General features: G+C 62.4%; 2 protein-coding genes across 7 annotated transcripts; one reads left to right on the top strand and one right to left on the bottom strand.

Annotated features, from left to right (window-relative positions):
- Nucleotides 1–1066: 1066 nt before the first annotated feature.
- Nucleotides 1067–15088, top strand: HDAC6 (histone deacetylase 6). Its single transcript, XM_080635675.1, is given in 28 exon segments — nt 1067–1475; nt 1581–1665; nt 1806–1846; nt 2096–2134; nt 2483–2568; nt 3403–3473; nt 4575–4643; nt 5664–5760; nt 6416–6481; nt 6620–6679; nt 6875–6964; nt 7441–7544; nt 7625–7692; nt 7996–8209; nt 8687–8815; nt 9592–9760; nt 10860–10993; nt 11074–11142; nt 11619–11662; nt 11665–11736; nt 11739–11806; nt 11900; nt 11903–12048; nt 12526–12696; nt 13702–13945; nt 14034–14183; nt 14397–14525; nt 14809–15088. Coding segments are annotated over 26 exon segments (2565 nt in total). The 5' UTR covers nt 1067–1475; nt 1581–1665; nt 1806–1821; the 3' UTR covers nt 14859–15088.
- A 14-nt stretch (nt 15089–15102) lies between these two features.
- WDR45 (WD repeat domain 45) lies at nt 15103–19745 on the bottom strand. 6 transcript variants are annotated; one of them, XM_080635655.1, is made up of 11 exons: nt 19621–19745; nt 19396–19495; nt 18891–18965; nt 17965–18069; nt 17783–17879; nt 17591–17685; nt 17406–17485; nt 16836–17044; nt 16658–16759; nt 15696–15838; nt 15103–15347 (listed from the first exon to the last, which is right to left on the bottom strand). In XM_080635655.1, the coding sequence occupies exons 2-11, from the start codon at nt 19442–19444 to the stop codon at nt 15238–15240; spliced, it is 1065 nt and encodes a 354-aa protein (XP_080491781.1). In that variant the 5' UTR covers nt 19445–19495; nt 19621–19745; the 3' UTR covers nt 15103–15237. The 6 variants fall into 6 exon arrangements, 3 of the variants coding, with proteins under 3 accessions (XP_080491781.1, XP_080491779.1, XP_080491780.1); XM_080635653.1 differs by lacking the exons at nt 18891–18965; nt 19396–19495; nt 19621–19745 and having other exon boundaries at nt 17965–18662; XM_080635654.1 differs by lacking the exons at nt 15696–15838; nt 18891–18965; nt 19396–19495; nt 19621–19745 and having other exon boundaries at nt 17965–18662.
- Between the last annotated feature and the right edge of the window lies 1 nt (nt 19746).

The following is a 19746-nucleotide window of genomic DNA, read 5'->3' on the forward strand; positions in this document are numbered from 1 at the left end:
CAAGATGGCCGCTCACGCGCTGCACCACGTGGTCTCGCGCCGCGAATCGCTGCGCCCCTCCCTCTACTCAGCCTCGCTCCTGTCCCAGCCCCGCCTCTGACGTCATCAACGTGCGCCCGGCGCCAGCGGGGCTGCAGGTGAGCGCGGCCGCTCCCGGTTCTCCCCGCTCCCGTTCCGGGCCCCCCCTCAAACCCCTCCGGTTCCCCCCCCCCGGTTCTTCTTTCCCCACCGCCTCTGCGAGCCCCTGTGCCCCGCACCCGGCCCCTGCGATCTCTCCGCTTCCTCCCCTCGTTCCCGGCCCCGGTGCCAGGCCCCCCCCCCCGGACTCCTCCTCCCGTTCCCTACCGGGTTCCTTGGTCCCGTTCCCCCCCGTTCCCGGTCTCTCCTGACCCCATTGCCCCTCCCCAGGCCCCCTCCGGTGCCGCCCCCACGCGCGGCGCTCGATTTCCCCCCCCCCGGCTGCTATGGTGAGAAGGGGCGGGGCTAAAGAGGGCGGTGGGCGGGGCTTGAGCGGGTGGGCGGGGCTTGTCGGCAGCGGGCGGGGTTACATTGGGTGGGCGCGGTTAGAGGGGGTAGTGGGCGGGACTATGTAGAAAGGGGCGTGGTTTGAGCGGGAGGGCGGGGCTTTGGGGAGGAGGTGGGCGTGGTTTAACCGGGGTGGGCGTGGCTTGTGTCTGACGTGGCCTCACCCAGGGCCGCGCGGGGCGCCGCGCCCCGCCCCCGAGGGGGGGGCTGCCCGAGGCCAAGCGGCGCGGCCGGGCCCGGAGCCGGCGGGAGGGGCTGGAGGCGGAGCTACAACGGCTGGTGGGCGGGGCCTGGGGAGAGGGCGGGGCTGAGGCTGGTGGGCGGGGCCTGGGAAGTGGGCGGGGTTAAGGCTGGTGGGCGGGGCCTGGGGAGTGGGCGGGGCTATGGAGGGTGAACACGGTCTTGTATGGGGCGGGGCTACAGGAAGGGGGCGTGGCCTGGGGAAGGGGGCGTGGCTTGGGGACAGTTATAGCTGGGTCCATTGTAAAGGGGGGGGGGGCACCCTGAAACCTCCATCCTTTATGGGGTGGGGGGGTCCCTTTTTGCGGTGGGGGTACCCCAATACCTGGGTCCATTGCGGGGTTTCCCCTGAGTCCCTTGGGGGGGTACCCCAATAACTGCACCCACTGGGATATGGGGGTATTGGGGGCCCTGCAATAGCAGCACCTATGGGGTAAAGGGGGGTGCACCCCAATAGTTGGGTCTATTGGGATATGGGGGGGCACCCCAATATCAGGGCCTATAGGGATAAGGGGGGGGCCCCCAATACTTGGCCCCATTGGGAGATGGGGGCACCCCAACACTTGGGTCCATTGGGATATGGGGGGAGCACCCCAATACCAGGACCTTATTGATGGGGGGGGACCCCCATGACCCCCCCCATACCAGGACCTGGGTACCGAAGCCGCAGCCGCCACCGGGACAGGGCTGGTCTATGAGGATGCTCACAGGTACCCCCAAACCCTGCCGCCCCCCCGATATTGGGGTCCCCCCCTTGGATGTTGGGGTCCCCCCTTGATATTGGGGTTCCATTGACCCCCCTCTTCACCCCCCAGCACCCAGGGGGGGCCAGAGCCGCTGGCGATGGCTTGGGCAGCACTGGAGGAGCTGGGGCTGGTGCAGCGCTGTGTGAGGGTGGAGGTGAGAAACGGGGCCCCCCCATTGATATTGGGGTCACCCCATTGATATCGGGGTCCCTCCTTTGATGTTGGGGCCCCCCCCATTGATACTGGGACTTCTCCATTGATCTTGGGGTCCCCTATGGCTCCTCTTGCCCTCAGTGTCGCCCAGCCACCAATGAGGAGCTGCTGCTGCTGCACAGGTTTGGGGGGTCCCTACGGGATTTGGGGGGTCCCTGTGGGGGTTTTAAGAGGGTCCCTATGGGGGTTTTAGGGGGTCCCTATGGGGGTTTTAAGAGGGTCCCTATGGGGGTTTTAGGGGGGTCCCTATGGGGGTTTTACGGGGGTCCCTATGGGATTTGGGGGGTCCCTGTGGGGGTTTTAGGGGGGTCCCTATGGGGGTTTTGGGGGTCCCTGAGTGCAGTTTTGGGGTCCCCAGCCCCACATTGCAGGAGCCGATGGAGCAGCAGCCCCCTCCTGCGCCCCCGCCGGTGAGTGCCCCTATGGATGCTTTGGGGTTCCTATAAGGGTTTGGGGTCCCTAAGAGGGGTTTGGGGTCCCTATGGATGCTTTGGGTCCCTATGGGGGTGTTTGGGGTCCCTATGGATGCTTTGGGGTCCCTATGGGGGGTTTGGGGTCCCTATGGATGCTTGGGGTCCCTATGGGGTTTTGGGGTCCCTATGGATGCTTTGGGTCCCTATGGGGGTCTTTGGGGTCCCTATGGGGGGTTGGGGTCCCTATGGGGGGTTGGGGTCCCTATGGATGCTTTGGGGTCCCTATGGGGTTTTGGGGTCCCTATGGGGGTTTGGGTCCTTATGGATGCTTTGGGGTCCCCTCAGGGCCTCTCCTTGGCTCTGGGGTCACTGCTGGAGCTGCAGCAGAAGGTGCTGAGCGGGGACCTGCGCAATGGACTGGTGCTGGTGCGGTACGGACCCTATAGGGACCCTATAGAGGCCATATAGAGAGGTTATGGAGGGCCTATAGAGAGCGTATGGAGACGTTATGGACATCGTATAGACGTTGTATGGACACGCTATGGAAGCGCTATGGAGATCCTATAGACACATTATAGAGACCCTATAAAGCCGTTATAGGGATGTTATAGAGGCTCTATGGATACCCTATAGGGACTCTGTAGAGGCACTATAGGAAGCTTATAGAGAGTTTGTAGACACCCTGTAGAGACCCTATAGATGTGCTAAAAAGACGTTATAGGCATTATATATAGAGCTTATAGACACCATACATAGGGTTTATAGGTAGTTTATAGAGCTCTTATGCAAACTGTATAGAGATCCTATAGAAGCTTTATGGACATCCTATAGAAGCGCTATATAGATGCTATAGAGACCTCATAGATGCCGTGTACAGATCTTACAGAGCCCCTATAGAGCTCTCTAATCCCTATGGAGCCCCGTACCCTATGGAACCCCATAGGCACATTCCAACCCCTATGGACACCCCATATACATGCTGAGACCCTATGAACCCCCCGACCCCCTTAGACCTGCCCCAGCGCCTATGGACCCCCCCCCCCCAGTCCCAATAGACTCCTTCCTTCCCATATAGACCTCCCCATAGGGGCTGATATAGTGGTCATGGGGTGCCATAGAAGATGCTATAGGGGTACCCTAGTGATGCTCTGATGTTGCCTATGGTGCTATAGGGGTGCCCAATGGTGCTATAGGGGCGCTATGGGGTGCCCTATGGTGCTATAGGGGTGCCCTATGGTGCTATAGGGCCCATGCTGTCCCCACAGCCCCCCCAGCACCCGGGCTCCAGCCCCATCAGCACCGCGGCTCGAGCGGCCCAGAGACACGGCCTGGAGCGGTGAGGGGGGTATAGGGGCTATAGGGGGGTATAGGGGCTATAGGGGGTAGGGGGTATAGGGGCTATAGGGGAGTATAGGGGCTATAGGGGGGTATGGGGGTATAGGGGGTATAGGGGGTATGGGGGGTATAGGGGGTATGGCAATATAGGGGATATAGGGGGGTATGGGGGTATAGGGGGTATAGGGGGGTATGGGGGTATAGGGGCTATAGCAGGGTATGAGGGGTATAGGGGCTATAGGGGGGTATGGGAGTATAGGGGCTATAGCAGGTATGGGGGTATAGGGGCTATAGGGGGCTATAGGGGTATGGTGGTTCTCAGGGTGTGATTTGGGGTTCCAGAGTAGACTTCGGGGTGCTATGGGGGTGCTATGGTGGATGCTGTAAGGGTGCTATAGGGGATGCTACAGGGTGCCATAGGGAATACTATAAGGGTGTTACAAAACACGACGTAAGGGTGGTGTGGGGGTGCTATATGGATGCTATAGAGGATGGTATAGGGGTGTTACAAGGGTGCTATAATCCATGTTGGAAGGATGCTATAGGGGATGCTGTGCAGGTATTACAGAGGTGCTATAGGGATTGCTATATGGGTGCTATAGTGGATGCTATGAGAGTGCTGTAGCGGGTGTTACAAGAGTGTTATAGGAGATGCTGCAGGGGTGCTATAAGGGTGCTATAGGGGATGCTGTAGGAGTACTACAGAGGTGCCATAGGGTTTGTTATATGGGTGCTATAGTGGATGCTGTAAGGGTGCTATAGGGGGTGTTACAAGAGTGTTATAGGGTGTTATAGGAGATGCTGCAGGGGTGCTATAAGGGTGCTATAGGGGATGCTGTAGGGGTACTACAGAGGTGCTATGGAGATGCTATATGGGTGCTATGGCGGATGCTATAGGAGATGCTATGAAGGTGCTATAGGGGTGCTATAGGAGTGCTATGCAGATGCTATAAGGGTACTATAGGGATGCTATAAGGGTGCTATATGGGTGCTATAAGGGTGCTATAAGGATGCTATATGGGTGCTATAAGGATGCTATAGGGGATGCTATAGGGGTGCTCTGGGGGTGCTGCGCCCCCAAACCCCTTCCCCCCCCCCCCAGGATCCTCGTTGTGGATTGGAGCCCCCAGCCCGGCCGGGCCCCCCCCAGCCTCTTCCAGGAGGACCCCGGGTGAGTGCTGGGATGCGCTGGGATGCACTGGGATGCACTGGGATGCACTGGGATGCACTGGGGTGCATTGGGATGCACTGGGATGCATTGGGATGCACTGGGGTGCATTGGGATGCATTGGGATGCACTGGGATGCATTGGGATGCACTGGGATGCATTGGGATGCATTGGGATGCACTGGGATGCATTGGGATGCACTGGGGTGCACTGGGATGCATTGGGATGCATTGGGATGCACTGGGATGCATTGGGATGCACTGGGGTGCACTGGGATGCATTGGGATGCACTGGGATGCACTGGGGTGCATTGGGATGCATTGGGATGCACTGGGATGCATTGGGATGCACTGGGGTGCACTGGGATGCATTGGGATGCACTGGGATGCATTGGGGTGCACTGGGGTGCATTGGGATGCATTGGGATGCACTGGGATGCACTGGGGTGCACTGGGATGCATTGGGATGCATTGGGATGCGCTGGGATGCGCTGGGATGCACTGGGATGCATTGGGATGCACTGGGATGCACTGGGATGCATTGGGATGCACTGGGGTGCATTGGGATGCACTGGGGTGCACTGGGATGCATTGGGATGCACTGGGATGCATTGGGGTGCACTGGGGTGCATTGGGATGCACTGGGATGCATTGGGATGCACTGGGGTGCATTGGGATGCATTGGGATGCGCTGGGATGCATTGGGATGCGCTGGGATGCATTGGGATGCATTGGGATGCACTGGGATGCGCTGGGATGCATTGGGATGCGCTGGGATGCATTGGGATGCGCTGGGATGCGCTGGGATGCATTGGGATGCACTGGGATGCATTGGGATGCATTGGGATGCATTGGGATGCACTGGGATGCACTTTGATGCATTGGGATGCGCTGGGATGCATTGGGATGCACTGGGATGCATTGGGATGCATTGGGATGCGCTGGGATGCATTGGGATGCACTGGGATGCATTGGGATGCATTGGGATGCACTGGGATGCATTGGGATGCACCATTCCCTGCAGGGTGCTCTATTTCGGGATGCACCAGGGCAGGGACCCCCCCCCCAGTTCTGGATCCGGCCCCGGCGAGGGCTTCACCGTGGAGCTGCGCTGGGACGAGGTTCTATGGGGGCTATAGGGGACTATGGGGGCTATAGGGGACTATAGGGGCTATGGGGGGTATAGGGGCTATGGGGGATACGGGGCTATAGGGGGTTGGGGACTATAGGGGCTATGGGGGGTATGGGAGGTATAGGGGCTATAGGGGATTATAGGGGCTATGGGGGGTATAGGGGCTATGGGAGGTATAGGGGCTATAGGGGACTATAGGGGCTATGGGGGGTATAGGGGCTATGGGAGGTATAGGGGCTATAGGGGACTATAGGGGCTATGGGGGGTATAGGGGCTATGGGAGGTATAGGGGCTATAGGGGACTATAGGGGCTATGGGGGGTATAGGGGCTATGGGGGATACGGGGCTATAGGGGGTATGGGGGCCTATAGGGACTATGAGGTCTATGGGGGGCTATGGGGCTGGGGGCTCCTATGTGGGTACATGCAACATTATAGGGGTTCTATGGGTCGCTATAGGGGGTGTGCGAGTCACTATAAGTGATACGCGGTTGACTATAAGGGCTGTATAGGTGCCTATAGCGGCTCTATGGATGGTTATAGGGGCTGTATGGGTCACTATAGCGGCTCTATGGGGCACTATAGCGACTCTATGGGTCACTATAGGGTCTATAGGGTCCCTATAGGCTCTGATGTCCTCTATAGCCTGGCATGACGGATGGGGACTACGCAGCCGCCTTCTTCCACCTCCTGCTGCCCATTGCCTTTGAGGTCAGAGGGGGCTCCCTGGATGGCCCTATGGATGCTATAGGGGCCCTATGGATGCTATAGGGGCCCTATGGGTGCTATAGGGGCTCTATGGGTGCTATAGGGGCTCTATAGGGTTCAATGGCTGCCGTGTCTCTGCAGTTCCAGCCCCAGCTCGTGCTGGTGGCCGCCAGCTTCGACATCGCCACCGAGGACCCAAAGGTACCTATAGGGGGACATGGGCCCCTATAGGCCCCTATAGGGGGTGTAGGGGCTGTTTTGGGGGGCTCCCCTCAGCCCCCCCTTTGGTGGTGCTGGGGGGGTCCTGGGGGTGGTTGGGTGCTATGGGGCTCTATGGGCTCTATGGGGCTCTATAGGGTTCTATAGGGCTCTATAGGGGTCTTGTGTTCCCCCCAGGGGCATGGGGGGGTCTCCCCCGATGGATTCGCTCTCATGACCCATTTGCTGTCAGCGCTGGCGGGGGGGCGCCTTGTCCTGGCCCTTGAGGTGAGGGGTATGGGGGCTATAGGGGGCTATAGGGGTATGGGGGCTATAGGGGGCTATAGGGGTATGGGGGCTATAGGGGGCTATAGGGGTATGGGGGCTATAGGGGGCTATAGGGGTATGGGGGCTATAGGGTGCTATAGGGGTATGGGGGCTATAGGGGGCTATAGGGGTATGGGGGCTATAGGGGGCTATAGGGGTATGGGGGCTATAGGGGGCTATAGGGATATGGGGGCTGTAGGGGGCTATAGAGGTATGGGGGCTATAGGGGGCTGTAGGGGTAGGGGGGCTCTTTGGGGCATATGGGGGGCTATGGGGGCTATATGGGCCATAGGGGGGTTATGGGGGGCACTGGGGGGCGGGGCTATAGTGCCCATATAGAGCGCTATTGGGGCTATAGTGGGCTATGGGGGGGTCTATAGAGGGGGTCCCTTATGGAGTCCATAGGGGACCCCTGACCCCCCCCTCCTGTCCCTTAGGGGGGTGCGGAGCCGGCGGCGCTGGTGGGGGGGCTCAGCTCCATCCTGCGCACGCTGCTGGGGGAGCCCGGGGACCCCCCCGGGGCCATGGTCCCCACCCCCAGGTGAGGGGGGATGGGGGGGAGCTATAGGGGGCTATAGGGGGCACTTTGGGGCCCTCCATCACCCCAATTCCCCCCCCCAGCGGCCTGGCCTGCGTGGCCCAAGCCTTGTCCCTGCATCGCAAGCACTGGAGGTACCTGAGCTGCGCCGGTGAGTGCCGGGGGGGGGTGGGGGGGCCGCGGCACCCCAAAACCCGGCTCGGGAGCCCCCCAAATCGAGTGGAGGCTTCGGGGGGTGCGCTAGGCCCGGTTGCTAAGGGAGGGCCACCCTGGTTGGTAGGGCGCCATCTTGGTTGCTAGGGCGCCATCTTGGTTGCTATGGCGGCCATCTTGGTTGCTAGGGCGCCATCTTGGTTGCCATGCAGGGCGCCGCCATCTTGGCTCCCCTAAGCAATGGCGCCGGGGGGGGCACGAAGAGGGGTCGGGAGCGGGGCCTGAGGCTGCTCCATTGCAGAGCCCGAGGAGGAGAAGGAGGAAGAGGAAGAGGAGGAAGAGGAGGAGGAGGAGGAGCAGGGGGGGGATGAAGGGGATGAAGGGGACGCAGAGGAGCAGGGCGGTGATGGCCCCCCCCCGGCGCAGGAGGAGCTGCAGCAATGGCCGCAGCCCGCGGCCCGCACGGCCCTGCTCTATGATGAGCGGATGGAGGAGCACCACAACCCCTGGGACAGGTCAGCCATGGCCGGGGGGCACCCATGGGTGCTGGGGTGGGGGTGGGGTGGTCTGTAGTCCCTATGGGGTCAATGGCACCCATGGGTTCCCTTATGGGGCCCTATGGGGGGGGGGGGTCCATGGCACCCATGGGTCCCTGTGGGTTGGGGTCTCCCTGCGGGTCCCTCTGGGTCCCTGGCGCCCATGGGTTCCTTTGGGGGTCCCTATGGGGTCAATGGCACCTATGGGTCTCTGTGGGTCCCTATGGGGTCAATGGCACCTATGGGTCTCTATGGGTCCCTATGGGGTCAATGGCACCTATGGGTCTCTGTGGGTCCCTATGGTTGTCGATGGCACCTATGGGTCTCTGTGGGTCCCTATGGGGTCAATGGCACCCATAGGTCCCTGTGGGTGCCTGTGGGGTCCATGGCACCCATGGGTCCCTGTGGGTGCCTGTGGGGTCCGTGGCACCCATGGGTCCCTGTGGGTGCCTGCAGCCAGCACCCCGAGGCCCCGCAGCGGGGGAGGCGCATCCTGGAGCGGGCGCAGGAGCTGGGCCTGGCTCAGCGCTGCCTGCGCCTGCCTGCGAGGGCAGCGACCCCGGCCCAGCTGCGGGCCTGCCACACGTGAGGGCAGCTCGGGGGGCAACGGGGGCAATTGGGGGTAATGGGGGCAATTGGGGGTAATGGGGGCTATGGGGGCAATTGGGGGTAATGGGGGTATGGGGGCAATTGGGGGTAATGGGGGCAATTGGGGGTAATGGGGGCTATAGGGGGCAATTGGGGGTAATGGGGGTATGGGGGCAATTGGGGGTAATGGGGGCAATTGGGGGTAATGGGGGTATGGGGGCAATTGGGGGTAATGGGGGCAATTGGGGGTAATGGGGGGCAATGGGAGCCATTGGGGTGCAATGGGGTCACACTGGGGTTGCACTGGGGTCACTGGGTTACACTGGGGTCACACTGGGGTCACTGGGTCACACTGGGGTCACTGGGTTACACTGGGGTCACACTGGGGTCACTGGATCACACGTGGGTCACACTGGGGTCCACGTGGGTCACACTGGGGTCACACTGGGGTCACGTGGGTCACACTGGGATCACACGTGGGTCACACTGGGGTCACTGGGTCACACTGGGGTCACTGGGTTACACTGGGGTCACACTGGGGTCACTGGATCACACGTGGGTCACACTGGGGTCACGTGGGTCACACTGGGATCACACGTGGGTCACACTGGGTCACACTGGGGTCACACTGGGGTCACGTGGGTCACACTGGGATCACACGTGGGTCACACTGGGGTCACACTGGGGTCACTGGGTCACACTGGGTCACGTGGGTCACACTGGATCACACGTGGGTCACACTGGGGTTCCGTGCGGTGTCCTCCTGGCCGCAGGGGGGCGCTGCTGGCGCTGCTGGCGCGCTCGGCGGCGCTGCCCGTGCGGGACCTGCGCTCGGTGGCCGCGCGCTTCGACTCCGTCTTCCTGAGCCCCCGCTCGTACGCATGCGCGCGGCTCGCGGCCGGCACCGCCTGCGCCGCCGTGGGGGCCGTGCTCAGCGGGCAGGTACCGGGGGGGGGGGGGGGGGGCTCTATGGGGCTCCGATGGGGGGGGGTCCTGTGGGGATCTTATGGGGGGTATGGAGGTTCTATGGGGCTCTATGGGAAGTATGGCGGTCTCTGGGGGGCTCTATGAGGGCTTTGGGTTTCCTATGGGGATCTTCATAGTCTCCTATGCGCTCTGTGACTCCCTATGGATTGCTATGGTCTTTACGGCTCCCTATGGGTCCTCTATGGCTTCCTATGGCTCCCCATGGTCCCTATGGCTCCCTATGGGTCCCTCTTGTCCCTATGGGTCTCCATGGCCTCTATGGTTCCCCATGGTCTCTATGGGTCGCTATGTGTCCCCATGGTCTCTATGGCTCCCCATGGGTACCTATGACTACCTATGGGTCTCTATGAGTCCCTATGGGTCTCTATGGCTCCCCATGGTCCCTATGGCTCCCTATGGTCCTTATGGGTCTCTATGGCTCCCTATGGCTCCCCATGGTCCCTATGGCTCCCTATGGTCCCTATGGGTCTCTATGGCTCCCTATGGCTCCCCCATGGTCCCTATGGGTCCCTGTGGCTCCCCATGGTCCCTGTGGGTCTCTATGGCTCCCTATGGCTCCCCATGGTCCCTGTGGGTCTCTATGGTCCCTATGGGTCTCTATGGCTCCCTATGGCTCCCCATGGTCCCTATGGCTCCCTATGGCTCCCCATGGTCCCTATGGGTCTCTATGGCTCCCCCATGGTCCCTATGGCTCCCTATGGTCCCTATGGGTCTCTATGGCTCCCTATGGCTCCCCATGGTCCCTATGGCTCCCTATGGCTCCCCATGGTCCCTATGGCTCCCTATGGCTCCCCATGGTCCCTATGGTCCCTATGGGTCTCTATGGCTCCCTATGGTCCCTATGGCTCCCCATGGTCCCTATGGGCTCCCTATGGCTCCCATGGTCCCTATGGTCCCTATGGGTCTCTATGGCTCCCCATGGTCCCTATGGCTCCCCATGGTCCCTATGGCTCCCTATGGCTCCCCATGGTCCCTATGGCTCCCTATGGTCCCTATGGGTCTCTATGGCTCCCTATGGCTCCCCATGGTCCCTGTGGGTCTCTCTCCGGGGCAGGTCCGCAACGCCTTGGCCATCGTGCGCCCCCCCGGGCACCACGCGGGGCCCGGCACCGCCAGCGGCTTCTGCCTCTTCAACAACGTGGCCGTGGCAGCGCGGCACGGCCAGAGCCTGGCGGGGGGGGCCCTAAGGTAAGGGGGGGGGGGGGGGTCGCTATGGGGGGTGTGTGGATGGGGGGGACCCCCCTCACTGCATCCCCCCCCCCCCCCAGGGTGCTGATCCTGGACTGGGACGTTCACCATGGCAACGGCACCCAGAAGATCTTTGAGGAGGACCCAAGGTATTGGGGGGGGGGGGGTCCCAAGGGGGTCTGAGGGGTGTTATGGGGGTCCTATGGGTGCTATAGGGAGGGCTCATGGGGGTTCCATGGGTGCTATACGGAGATCTTAAGGATGCTGTGGGGGTCCTATGGGTGCTATGGAGGTCCTATGAGTGCTATAGGGAGGGATCATGGGTGCTATAGGGAGGGTTCATGGGGGGTCCATGGGTGCTATAGGGAGGGTTCATGGGGGGTCCCATGGGTGCTATAGGGAGGTGTTATGGGAGATACCATAGGTGCTATGGGGGTCCCATGGGTCTTACAGGGAGGTCTTACGGGTGCTATAGGGAGGGCTCATGGGTGCTAGGGAGGGTGCCATGGGGGGGTTCTGGGGGTGTCCTATGTGTGCTGTGGGGGGGTGCTGGGGGAATCCCATATCCCCTATGGGGCTGTCCCATGTCCCCTATGGGGCTGCCCCATCTCCTCCCCCCCCGCAGCGTTCTCTACATCTCCCTGCACCGCCACGACGGCTCCTTCTTCCCGGGGGGTCGGGGGGGTCCCCGCGGCGCCGGGGCCGGGGCCGGGGCCTCGGCTTCACCATGAACGTGGGCTGGGGGGGCCCCGCGCCGGGGACCCCGAGTACGTCCTGGCCATGACCCGCTTGGTGCTGCCCGTGGCCTACGAGGTACGGGGGGGGCGGGGGTGTCAATGGGGGGGGGGTTATGGGGTGCAATGAGGGGGGGGTTCAATGCTGTACCCCCCCCCCCCCCCCCCCCAGTTCTCCCCCAGTTGGTGTTGGTATCGGCCGGCTTCGATGCGGCCCGGGGGGACCCCCTTGGGGGGTGCCTCGTGTCCCCCCCCACCTTCGGCCTCATGACCCATCTGCTGGGGGGGCTGGCGGGGGGGCGGCTCGTGCTGGTCCTCGAGGTAAGGGGGGGCCTATTGGGGGGGGGGGGCCCAATGATGGGGGGAGGGGGGGCATTGAGGGCCTTATATGGGGGCCATGAAGGGGAATTGGGGGGTAATGGGGCCCCCCCCATAAGGGTTGTGGGGGGGAGGGCTGCTCGTACTGGTCCTTGAGGTGAAGGGGGGCCCTATGGGGGGGGGGTCACAGTGATGGGGGGGGCATTGAGGGCTTTTTATGGGGGTCTTGGAAGGGGGGTTTGGGGGGGTCCTGGGGTAATGGGGCCCCCCATAAGGGTTGGGGGGGGGGCTGCTCATGCTGGTCCTCGAGGTAAGGGGGGGCCCTGTGGGGGGGGGGGGCATTGAGGGCCTTTTATGGGGGTCATGGGGGGGTTTGGGGGGGTCCAGGACATTGGGGTCCCCATAGGGGGGGTGGGGGGGGGTTGGGTTGTGCCCCCCCTCCCCCCCCCCGCCTCAAGCTCTGCGCGGGGGTGGGGGCAGGGCGGGTACAACCTGGGGGCCACAGCGGAGGGGGTGGGGCAGTGCCTGGGGGTGCTCTTGGGGACCCCCCCGGTGCTGCCCCCCCCCGGCCCCCCCAAGCGGCGGCGCTGCGGGACCTGGAGCGGAGCCAGCGCCTGCAGCGGGAGTGGAGCTGCCTCCGCCTGCCCCCAGGTGAGAGAGACCCCCATAGAGAGCACTTATAGAGACCCCCTATGGAGACCCTTATAGAGACCCCCCCTATAGAGACCGCCTATAGAGATACCTTATAGAGACCCCCCTATAGAGACCCCCTATAGAGATACCTTATAGAGACCCCCCCTATAGAGACCCCCTATAGAGATACCTTATAGAGACCCCCCCTATAGAGACCCCCTATAGAGATCCCTTATAGAGACCCCCTATAGAGATCCCTTATAGAGACCCCCCCCATAGAGACCCCCTATAGAGATACCTTATAGAGACCCCCCCTATAGAGACCCCCTATAGAGATACCTTATAGAGACCCCCTATAGAGACCCCGCATAGAGACCGCCCCCTTATAAAGAAAACCCCCATAGGGACCACCTATAGAGACCCTCCTGTAGAGACCCCCACTTATAGAGACCCCCTATAGAGATCTTCTATAGAGACCCCATAGAGGACCCCCTATAGAGAACCCCCATAGAGACCCCTATAGAGATCTCCTATAGAGATCCCTTGTAGAGACCCCCCCATACAGACCCTTCTATAGAGACCCCCCCATAGAGACCACCTATAGAGAACCTTCTCTAGAGACCTCCTATAGAGATTTGCTATAGAGACCTTCTATGGAGGCACCCCCTGTAGATGCCCGCTGTAGAGATCCCTCCATAGAGACCCCCTATAGAAACCACCCCATAGAGACCCCCCACATAGGGGCCCCCCCATACAGACTCCCCCATACCCCCAAACCACCCCCTTGGACACCCCTGGGTCCTCCAACACCCCCTGGAGCCCCCCTAGGACACCCCCACTGCGCCCTTACCCCCCCAGGAGCACTCAGACCCCCCCACCCCTGCCCTATGGGGACCCTTTGGGACCCCTTCCTTACCCCTGTGACCCCCAACTCCTCCCCCCCCCCCAATGATCCCTTGGGAACCCCCTCTTGTCCCCCCCCCATGGCCCATGACCAATCCCCTCCCCCCCTCCCATTTACAGTTCCCCCGGATCCCCCCCCCTCAGCAGCAGAGGGCAGTGATGACGTCACCTGCCGCGACGATGACGTCACCCGCCTCGGCGATGACGTCCACGACCGCGCCCCTGGACGCCATCTTGCGCCTGGGGGAGCTGCACCTCGGGGACTCCCCCGGGGGGGCGGAGCCTCCTCCAGGCCCCGCCCCCTTGGTGGGGGCGAGCGCGAGGTGCCCCTCCCCCCCCTGCCCGGAGGAGGAGCCCCGAGGAGGTGGGTGGGGGAGGGGCGAGGATGGAGGAGGGGAATTGGGGGGGGGAGGGGAGGTTGTGCCCCACGCTCTGTCCCTCCCGCCCACCAGGGGGCGCTGTTCGCCGTGACCCCCTTGCTGGACTGCCCGCACCTCGGCGCTGTGGCGCCTCCTTCCGGGGTGGGGCTGGAGGGCGGGGACGCCCCCTGTCGGGCGTGCGGCAGCCGCCGCGAGAACTGGCTCTGCCTGAGCTGCCACCAGGTGAGAACAGCCCCAAAACCCCCCTAAATCACCCCAAAACCCCCCTAAATCACCCCAAAACCCCCCTAAATCACCCCAAAACCCCCCTAAATCACCCCAACCCCCCCCTAAATCACCCCAAAACCCCCTGAAACCACCCCAAAACCCCCCTAAATCACCCCAAAACCCCCCTAAATCACCCCAAAACCCCCCTGGCTCTCCCCCACCCTCCAGGTGCTCTGTGGGCGCTATGTGGGGGGGCACATGCTGGAGCACGGGGGGGCCGAGGGGCACCCCCTGGTCCTGAGCCTGCGGGACCTCTCTGCCTGGTGCTACCCCTGCGGGGGGTACGTCCATCACCCGGTGAGCGATGGGGGGGACGGGGGGAACCAATGGGGAATGGGGGGGACGACATTGGGGTGAGCCAGTGGGGAAGGGGGAGGGACAGGGGGCTGAACCAATGGGGAATGGGGGGGATCATTGGAATGAACCAATGGGGAATGGGGGGGATCATTGGAGTGAACCAATGGGGAAGGGGGTATCACTGGAGTGAGCCAATGGCGAATGGGGGGAGAATCATTGGGGTGAGCCAATGGGCAATGGGGGGGTGGTTTTGGGTCTCTCACCCCCCCGTTTCCTCCCCCAGGTGCTGATCCCAGCCAAGACCCTCATTCACCGCCTCAAGTTTGGCTTTGACCCCCCCTCCTACTGACCCCCCCCATCTTCACACCCCTCCTCCACTCTCTTAAAGGGCTACACATGTGCCAACCCCCCCCATCACCAGCACCCCCCAACCCCCCCATCCCCCCTTTCGGGCCAAAGGCTGGGCCGGGCCCGGAGCCATGGGGGAGAAGGGGGAAAGACGGGGGGGACCCCCCCAAACACCAGCCTTAGGGGGGGGTCCCGGGGAGGGGGACAACCCCACTTTTTAAGCCCCGACCCCCTTTAAAGGAGTTTTTAATCCACTTCTTTGTAATGATGGAAATAAAGGACACAGAGAGAGTGCAGGGGGGTCCCCGGGGTAGGGTTGGGGTTGGGGGGGTGGTTTTGGGGTGATTTTGGGGTGTTTTGGGGGTCAGAAGTCGTCGTCATCGCAGATGTCCAGGAAGACGTCGAAGGCTTCGCGGTTGCAGTTCCCGTCGGGGCTGAACACGTGTTTGTGGAAGGTTCCATCGGCACAAACAGCTGCGGGGGGGGGGGGGGGGTGTGTGTTTGGTTTGGTTTGCTCCTCCCCCCATTTTAGGGGTGCCCCCCCCATTTCGTCTCCCCCCCCCCCCATTTTACTGCCTCCTTCACCCCGTTTTAGGGTTTCCCCCCTCCGATTTCCATCCCCCTCCCTCATTCCAGGTCGTCCCCCACCATCTCCCAATGGGAGGGGCAGCAGTGGGCGTGGCCAGTAGGGGGCGTGGCTGCTGATTGGGTGGGCCGGAGCCCCGGTGTGGGCGGGGTCAGGGCGAGAAGTGGGCGTGGCTTTGAAAAAAAAGAGGCACCGTGGGCGGAGCCAGACCCGGAAGTGGGCGGGGCCTCACTCACCCACCACGGAGCTCGGGCTCCGGCCCCCTCGCCCGAAGGCGCAGACGGCGGCGGCCTCGGCCGGGAGCGAGAACGTGGCCAGGGACCACTGGGACTCCACGTAGGGGCCCAGCACCGGCCCCACCTTCCCCACGCGGGCCAGGCTGGGGGGGGACACAGAAAGAGAGGGGATGGGATGGGGGGACCCCAAAACCCCCCCAAACCCTGCTTTGTGCCCACTTTTGGTTAGCAACCCCCCCCCCCCATTTTGGGGTCATTCCCCTCATTTTCACTATTCCCATCCCATTTTTGGGTTATTCCTTTCATTTTTGCCATTTAAACCCTTTTTTTTGTGTTCCCCCTCCCCCATTTTGAGCTCATCTCCCCCCTTTTCACTATTCCCATCCCATTTTAGGGCTTCCCATCCCATTTTGGGCTCTTTCCCCCCATTTTCACCATTCCCCCTCCCCATTTTGGGCTCATTCCCCCCATTTTCACCATTCCCCCCCCATTTTGGGCTCATTCCCCCCATTTTCACCATTCCCCCTCCCCATTCTGGGCTCATTCCCCTCATTTTCACCATTCCCATCCCATTTTCGGCTCATTCCCCCCATTTTCACCATTCCCCCTCCCCATTTTGGGCTCATTCCCCCCATTTTCACCATTGCCCCCCCATTTTGGGCTCATTCCCCCCATTTTCACCATTCCCCCTCCCCATTTTGGGCTCATTCCCCTCATTTTCACCATTCCCATCCCATTTTCGGCTCATTCCCCCCATTTTCACCATTCCCCCTCCCCATTTTGGGCTAATTCCCCCCATTTTCACCATTCCCCCTCCCATTTTGGGCTCATTCCCCCCATTTTCACCATTCCCCCTCCCATTTTGGGCTCATTCCCCTCATTTTCACCATTCCCATCCCATTTTGGGCTCATTCCCCCCCTTTTCACCATTCCCCCCCCCATTTTAGCCCCCCCCCACTCACGCCGAGCGCCGGTTGAGCCGCGTGTCCCGCAGGGCGAACACGTGACCGGTGCCCTTGTCACTGACAGCGCAGAGGAAGGAGGAGTCGGGGCTGAAAGCGAGGCTGGGGACAGGGATGCTGGGGTCACCCCATTGCCCCCATCACCCCCATTGCCTCCATTCCCCCCCCCGGTTGGTACCAGTGCACGGTGGCGGGGTCAGTGCCGCGGCGCAGCTCCAGCAGCCGGGCCCGGCTCTGGGTGCAGAAGAGCCGGATCAGGGTCCCGCGGCGCGAGGCCGAGGCCACGACGGCGCCCGAGGGGCTCAGCGCCACGCACCCGACCTCGCTCTGGTGAGCGCCCACCAGCGCCGGCGCCCGCGACGTGCCGGGACGCGCCACACCCAGGTCCTGCGGGGGGGGACAGCAAGGACCCCCATTGGGGCTTTGGTATCTCCCAACATCCCCCATTGTGGCTTTGGTATATCAGCCAGCATCCCCCATTGTGGCTTCGGCAACTCCCAGCGTTCCCCCATTGTGGCTTTGGTATCTCCCGATGGCCCCCCTTGGGTCTTTGGTATCTCCCAGCCCCCCCCATTGGGGCTTTGGTATCTCCCAGCCCCCCACATTGGGGCTTTGGTATCTCCCAGTGCCTCCCATTGCCGGCAGTGCCTTGGGCTGTACCACTCCTATGCCCTGCAGGGGGATGCCACGGGGGTGAGGAGCTCCCAATTGCCCCCCCAGTGCCTCCCAGTCCCCCCCCCTCACTCACCACCAGTTGGAGGCTCCCACATTTGTGCCCAGGGAAAACCAGGAGCGCCTTGTCCAGACTAGGACAGAGATCGCAGAGCCCTGGGGGGGGGTGAGAAATGGACACCCCGAAACCCCCCCATTGCCCCCTAAACCCCCCATTGCCCCCCAAACCCCCCCATTGCCCCCCCAAACCCCCCGCATTACCTTTGGGGTTGTCGCGGGTCTCGAACTCGAAGAGCTTGGTGGGGTTGTGGGGGAAGGAGAAGACGTAGATGCGGGTCTGGAGCACCACGACCAGCCTGGGGGGGCAATGGGGGGCAATGGGGGGGTTATGGGGGGCAATGGGGGGTGTTTGGGGGGTGCACTGCGTTGGGGGGGGTTCGGGGGTGCTCTCACTTATCCGGCCGCATCCTGACTCCCAGCACGGGCTTGGGGAAGGTGAATTCCAGCACCAGTTTGTCTTTCCCTTCCCTCGCATCGTCCCAGATCATCACTGGAAAGCGGGGGGGGGGTGTTGCCATTATTGCCCCCCCCCCCTCTGATTTTGGGATGTCCCCCCCCTTGGTTTTGGGGCTCACCGGAGGCCTCGGGGAGCTTGGGGCTGCTGCCCCCCCCGACGAGGGCCACGAGGTTCGAGCGGTTCAGCATCTCCGCCAGCGCCACGCTGCCGACCTGCTCGGCCTCTGCAACGGGGGGGGCAATGGGGGGGGACCCCAAGAGGGGACCCCCCCCCCCGCCTCCATCCACCCCCATAGTGGTAGGTGCCATTGCTCCGTAGAGGGGGGGAATGGGGGATCCCCCATCATCCACCCCCATAATGGTAGGTGCCATTGCTCCGTAGAGGGGGGGAATGGGGGATCCCCCCCCCATCCACCCCCATAGTGGTAGGTGCCATTGCTCCGTAGAGGGGAGGAATGGGGGATCCCCCCCATCCACCCCCATAGTGGTAGGTGCCATTGCTCTGTAGAGGGGGGGAATGGGAGATCCCCCCCCCATCCACCCCCATAGTGGTAGGTGCCATTGCTCCGTAGAGGGGAGGAATGGGGGATCCCCCCTATCCACCCCCATAGTGGTAGGTGCCATTGCTCCGTAGAGGGGGGGAATGGGGGATCCCCCCCCATCCACCCCCATAGTGGTAGGTGCCATTGCTCCATAGAGAGGGGTTTAAGGGGGGGGATGCTTGTAGGACCCCCCCTTATAACAGCCCCCCCCACCTCCTTCTATACAGCCTAAATAGCCCCATAGACAGCCCAAATACCCCCTTAGAGAGCCCAAATCCCCCCTTGGGCACCCCAAATACCCCACCCCGACCCCAAATACCCCCTCAGAGACCCCAAATACCCCCCCAGACCCCCCCTTCAGGCCAACGGGGTGACCCCAAAACCCTCCCCAGAACCCCCCCAACCCCTTCTATAGAACACAAGGACCCCAATCCCTCTCCCCACCCCAACCCCTCCCAATAGGACCCCAATGAAGGGGGGGGACCCCCCCGACCCCCTCTCACCCAAATGCCCCTTTTCCATGAGGGGCTCCACATTGAAGATCCGCACCCCCGAGTCCATGGCAACGCAGAAACAGCCTGGAAAGGGGGGGGGTTGGGGTCCCCAATGGGGCATTTGGCGTCCCCAAGGGGGTATTTGAGGTTTCAAGGGGCTACTTGGGGTCTCTTATGGGCGTAGTTGGGGTCCCCAAGGGGGTATTTGGGGTCCCCAAGGGGTATTTGGGGTCCCAAGAGGGTATTTGGGGTCCCAAGAGGGTATTTGGGGTCTCTAAGGGGGTATTTAGGGTTCCAAGAGGGTATTTGGGGTCTCTAAGAGGGTATTTGGGGTCCCCAATGGGGTATTTGGCGTCCCCAAGGGGGTATTTGGGCTTTCAAGTGGCTATTTGGGGTCTCTTAAGGGGGTATTTGTGGTTCCTAAGGGGGTTTTGGGGGTCTCTAAGGGGCTGTTTGGGGTCTTTAAGGGGGTATTTGGGGTCCCGAAAGGGGTTTTGGGCCGCCCCACACTCACTCTGGTCTTGGTTAAACCGGATGCTGTTCACCCCCCGGGCCTGCGCCATGGCGGCGGCAGCGGGGGGGGGGGGGCCAGGGCAGCCGGTAACGGAGCTGCTCTGTCGGGGGGGGGAAAGAAGGGGTTAAAGAGGCCCCAAAACCCCCCCCCGGGACCCCAAAACCCCCCCCAAGACCCAGCCCCCCCCCCCCAGGACCCCCAAATCCCCCCCAGAACCCCTCGTACCCGGGGTCAACAGCGCTGAACCATCGAGGCGCCTCAGCGGCGGCGGGCTAGAGCGGCCTTCCGGTCACGTGGGAGAGTCCCGCCCCTTCCCTAGCGACGGCGTGGAGGGCGGAGCGAGCGCTCCTG

This window comes from Psittacula echo (assembly GCF_963264785.1).
Source record: "Psittacula echo genome assembly, chromosome: 28".
NCBI classification, from domain to species: domain Eukaryota; kingdom Metazoa; phylum Chordata; class Aves; order Psittaciformes; family Psittacidae; genus Psittacula; species Psittacula echo.